Source organism: Medicago sativa, chromosome 6 (genome assembly GCF_051527215.1).
Source record: "Medicago sativa cultivar Bolivia chromosome 6, Bolivia_mono, whole genome shotgun sequence".
Taxonomy (NCBI): domain Eukaryota; kingdom Viridiplantae; phylum Streptophyta; class Magnoliopsida; order Fabales; family Fabaceae; genus Medicago; species Medicago sativa.
In genome coordinates, this window is record NC_140754.1 from 94,683,932 (window position 1) to 94,689,425 (window position 5,494).

Below are 5,494 nucleotides of genomic sequence, written 5' to 3' on the forward strand. Positions count from 1 at the left end.
GAGCTCTATATTTATATATAAAGTTCTCTACTAATAAGTGAAAGACTTTGACTTTGGGAACAAGTAACTCATATATTAGATCTAGTACAAAAATATCTCAATTGAGTACCAAAATATGTTATATTAAGAACAATAATATATTTTTCAGTACAGAAATATATTAATGACTACTAAAATATAATTTCATATTACGCTCTTCTCTATTTATAGATAAAGTTCTCTACTAATAAGTGAAAGACTTTGGGAACAAGTAACTCATATATTAGATCTAGTACAAAAATATCTCAATTGAGTACCAAAATATGTTATATTAAGGACAATAATATATTTTTCAGTACAGAAATATATTAATGACTACTAAAATATAATTTCATATTACGCTCTAAAATATATTAGATTGTCTACTAAAATATTTCAGATTGCGTTCCAAAAATATTTTAGGTTGCATTCCAAAAATTTTCTACTCAAACTTCCACCGCAATTGATTTGATTAAATCAAGAGCTCCACTCCAACTAGAATAGTTTTCTAATCTAGAGTTTAGACCAATAACAACATGTGGGGAAGGTAGGTATGAAGCTTCCACCGGATAAACACCTCTCACAAGACCCGTTGGATAATCTTTAAGAACTCTTTAAATAAATACATGTGGAATAGTTTGTTGTTTCTTGATGCAAATTAATTTTACTCTTATTGAGGAAAATCTCAAAGTCTCTTTCCGCTTGGTTTTACCTTGTTCCATTTTTAGCTTAAAACATCACATGCATGCATCTCTGTTTTTCTGTTCAATATTAAGACCACCCCACAGTCATAAAAAAACAACAAAGTTACATAATTTTGTTGCACCTAACCACAAGTTTTGACATCTTTTAAAGAAGAACTTAACCTAGTTTTGAGTATAAATTTGAACGAAAAAAATCACAACAAAAGATAGAGGGGATGGTTGGAACCAACATATGAGAGTCTTGCACTCCACCATCCTATTTTTTCCTTTCATTTCATGCATCTTCTTTAACCTTTAATCATCACACAACCATGATTTACCACACAAATCATTAGCCACCATAAACTAGATCTCATCCTCATAAATAACCATCAATTTTTTATGTTCTAATTAAATCAAAATCTATCACTCTATGAGTTTAATTTGTATAGTTAAGTTTTTTAGTCATACTATGTGTACTTGTCTCATTTCAATATTTTAAAATGTATGTATAGGAGATAGGAGATGACTACACTATTTAAGAGCCACTAATTCACATCAATGACTACGCCTATCACCTCACATATACATATATCTAATACTATATAAAGAGAATGGTTATTTTATGTATATGTATGACATGACTACATTATTTGAGAGGCAATGATTCACACCAATGACTACTCTCATAACCAAATTGGTACATATATCTAGTACTAGGACTATCATGGACACAGGACACTTGTTTCCATTGAAAGATTACTAATTCTTATAAGATAAACATTAGTCATATTTTGACTAAAAGTTGTTACAAAAATCGTATCCCATTTTCATACTATTTTTTAATGAAGCATTTGTACATTAGTTAACAATATGAATTAACTATGTTTGATAAAAAAAATATATGAATAAATATGTGTTTAATTAAGGAAATTAATTTTTTAATCATTATATTATCATGTAGGATTTAGGAAGTCTAAAATCAAATAATAGACGTAACAAATACAATGCTTAATACTTTTGACAATAAAAAATTTTAATTCTTAATATTATGACTATTAGATGAATACGAATAATGATTATTGTCCCTTTTTTCTATAAAACAGTGACCCCATCTATAAATGGTTTATAATTAAACTTGTTAATGAGCTTTTTTGTGGCATTTGGTTTTCATGCACAAAATATAAATATGAGTCACACGATCAAAACCTTAGTTTTAGGGTTTTGTAAAAAAAAAAAAAAAATAATCTCATAAATGACCACAATATTTTTTGATAGTTAACAAAGACTGAACCACAATTTGTTTCAACCATCTAACCAATAATAAAGCGAGTTTATATTCCTTAAAAAAGAGCGAGTTAATATTATACACTTCCTTAAAAAAAAATATTATACACTACTAAATTATAGTGTAATGAGTCTGTAAGTCCTAGCTCAACTACATTGGAATTCCATTTACATTCTTTTGTGTAGCACAATGCTTTTGCTAGAAGTGTTTTTAATTCTTATGGTTATTTGAACCGCAGGAAACGCACTAGCAATAATTGATTGGTCAGCAAGACATCTAATTGCTTTAGGATCTGCGAAAGGACTTGCATATCTTCATGAAGATTGTATGTTACTCTCTACGTCCTATATCAAGTGACACAGCCATGTGACACATATGATCAATGCACAATTTTGATCTTAAATAACTTTAATATTCTATTAGAAAAAATTATAAAAAATTGATATTTTGAAAATATTTATCGAGATAAATCTAACGACATCTTATATAATATTATTTATCTTTGAATTTTTTTATTTATTTTTTGGTACAAATTTATCTTTGAATATTAGTAGAAAAACATGGTCACGGTATGTTAGGTCAATAGTACACATTTTCAAATAGGTTATCTATAATATGACGGATTTTGACTGACTTTTTTTTTATAGCCTCAGCTAGTTTATGTCGAAACGATTGTTTAATGTAAATTTCTATTTGTTCAGGTCATCCTAAGACCATTCACCGTGATATTAAAGCTGCTAACATGATTTTAAGTTCGAAGCAAAGGTATGTTCCATTACACGTCTTCCTTATGTAGACTCAAAATGATTTAAACCAATAAGAGAGTGAGTATTAAAGAGAGTGTTCAAAAGAGAGTTTTGCTAACACTACTTAATTAACTTTAATTTTTATAACCTCCAAATTGATCAATATTTCTCAACACATATGTAACTCTTATATCTACGTTGTGTGGATCCAAGAGAGAAAAAAAAAAGTTTCAGGTTTGCCTAAGTTGTCCAACATGGCTCGTATGAGTGTTATATATGTGTTGGACAACGATGTAGGAGTGTCGAAATAGAGAAAAAAAATAATTTTATTTAGGACACCAACATTAGTTGTTTGACATTTGTCGTACAAGTGTCACAGGTCAGACACCGATGCATTTCAGACACTGCGACATGCCTAGTTCAAAAGGTGTCAAGGCACAACGGCTTTTGGTCCTGTTATTCGGAGGTTCAAATCCTTCCGTCCCATATTATATCTATTCATAATATATAGCTATACTTATTTGAATATAAATAGTATATCCGAATAAAGATTACCTTTTCTTTTTCTTAAAGAAATTCTTTTTTTTTTTTTTTTAGATTTACAAACTGTGAAAATAGAATATTCATTTTATTGATAGAATATCGACTAAATATTTACTTCTTTACTTTAGTAATTAAATTATCCATTCAGAAAACCTAGAAGTAGAAAGTATAGATTACTATATTATCTATTGAACCATTTAAAAATGGAATCAATTCCATACCAAATATAAAATAAAAATGAATGTTCTAGTAAAACATCGTTTCAAACGATGTGATAAAAAAAACGTGTGATTTGAAAAACATGAATAAATTAGTTGTGGATTCTTACATCCGCTATTTTATCGAATAGAATTGATTATATAAAAATCGGGATCCTTTTAGCTCGACATCATTTATTTTATGCCATTAGAATTCAGTGTTTAGGGGACAGTAGAAGGACATAGCAAATGACTCGCTAGGACGGAGGGAGTAATAAACTACTCGTTGCGATCTCAAATGCAAGCAACTTTTTACTTTTTATGTTCATTCAATAAATGATGTACGTGGTTTATAATATAGACCACATACATTATTTATCGAATGAATCTAGAAAGTGAAAATTTACTTATATTTGAGACATGATGGAGTAGAGTTTTGTGTGCATCTTTCTTTTATTGGATGATAACAAGGTTCCATATAATAGCTTTTAACTATATCCATTTTTCATCATCACAGGCAAGGCCTTTGCTCATTCGTGCTATAGAAGAAGAAAATGTAGATTCTTTTATTGATCCAAGGCTTCAGAATGAATTTGACCGTAATCAGAGTCATATGACTTTCAACCAAAAAAAGATTCAGATGACTCGTATGGTGGCATGCGCTGCAGCTTGCACGCGTCACTCAGCTATATACATCGACCAAAGATGAGCCAGGTAATGTGTAGAATTTGTTTTAGGGTCATGCTAACTTGTGCCCTTAGGGCACAAGTTAAAGAGCTTAAAATGGAAATTAATTTGAAAATATAACTTTTGTAACTTTTAAGACATTGATTTTGGCATATTAATTGTATTAATTTTGGCATTGCCAGATATTTTTTATACCTCTCCATTAATGTAAGAATTTAATTTCAATATCTCAGTGTTATTCTATAAATGCAATGCGTATATTTTGACATGAATCTTACTCCAACTTTTTAATTTTGAGTTCATGCTATACACCTATATCCTTCTATATTTGAGCATATTTTAAGTCTAAAAATCCTATATACAGTTAAAACTCTATAAATTAATAATGTCAGGACCGGAGAAATTTATTAATTTATATATGTTATTAATTTATCGATAAATTAATAATTATTAATTTAAAGAGTTTTTAAGTAATTATATTGTACTTACCAAAAAAAAAAGAATTACGTTGCAGCGAACTTTGGGACTCAACGTAAATTAGTAACTACTGTGTTCATATGCATTGGAAATCAATAATGACTTTTGAAGTATAGTAAATGTAAACAAGAGGAACAAATGTGTTCAATGTATTCTTCATATATATTTTTTTTCAGTTTCTATGAATTATTAATTTATGATTTTCTTGGGACCGAAAATTATAAAGGGATCTCCCGAAAAATTATTATCTTATTATTTTATCAAGTTTTCAATTTTTTACATTGGCCCAAGTCGGGACCGGACAAATTTATTATTTTAGAAAGTTTATTAATTTACCGAATATTAAATTAAAGAGTTTCTACTGTACTAGGTTGTGCGAATTCTAGAAGGAGATGTGTCACTAGCAGATCTTAATGCAGGGGTTATACCTGGACACAGCAGTGTCTACAATACTCAACAACACGAAGAAGACATGATACAGTTGAGAAAAACAGCATTCGGAACTCAAGAGTATACCGAAGCAGCAACTACGGCTCATGCTGCGACTACGGATCATTCAGGGAAAACATCAAGGGAAATGGAAATGAGAACAGTCAAAGATTCAGTGGAAGTTCATGAGGCTTGACTTGACACAGTTGTTTGTCTGTTTTTTTGTGATAAAAAATCTTGTATACAAAATCCATGTCATTGGTTTTTCACCTATGGATGGTACAATTGAATCTTGCTTGACTGATATGTTTGTTTGATGCCAAATTGAAAGTAGGTTTGATAACAAACCTGCTCTTTTAAGGCTTTTACATGTTGCATGTGAATGCCACATTGAAGACTGAATTGCATTCTTTATACTTTCTTCCA

The 5,494-nt window shown here is 29.5% G+C and overlaps 1 protein-coding gene across 1 annotated transcript; it reads left to right on the forward strand.

The window, feature by feature from the left end:
* Window positions 1–2,549: 2,549 nt before the first annotated feature.
* On the forward strand, window positions 2,550–5,264 carry LOC146918422 (proline-rich receptor-like protein kinase PERK1). Its single transcript, XM_085722056.1, has 3 exons — window positions 2,550–2,558; window positions 3,993–4,127; window positions 5,010–5,264. Exons 1-3 carry the CDS (start codon window positions 2,550–2,552, stop codon window positions 5,262–5,264), a joined length of 399 nt encoding a protein of 132 aa, XP_085578182.1.
* The last annotated feature ends 230 nt before the right edge of the window (window positions 5,265–5,494 follow it).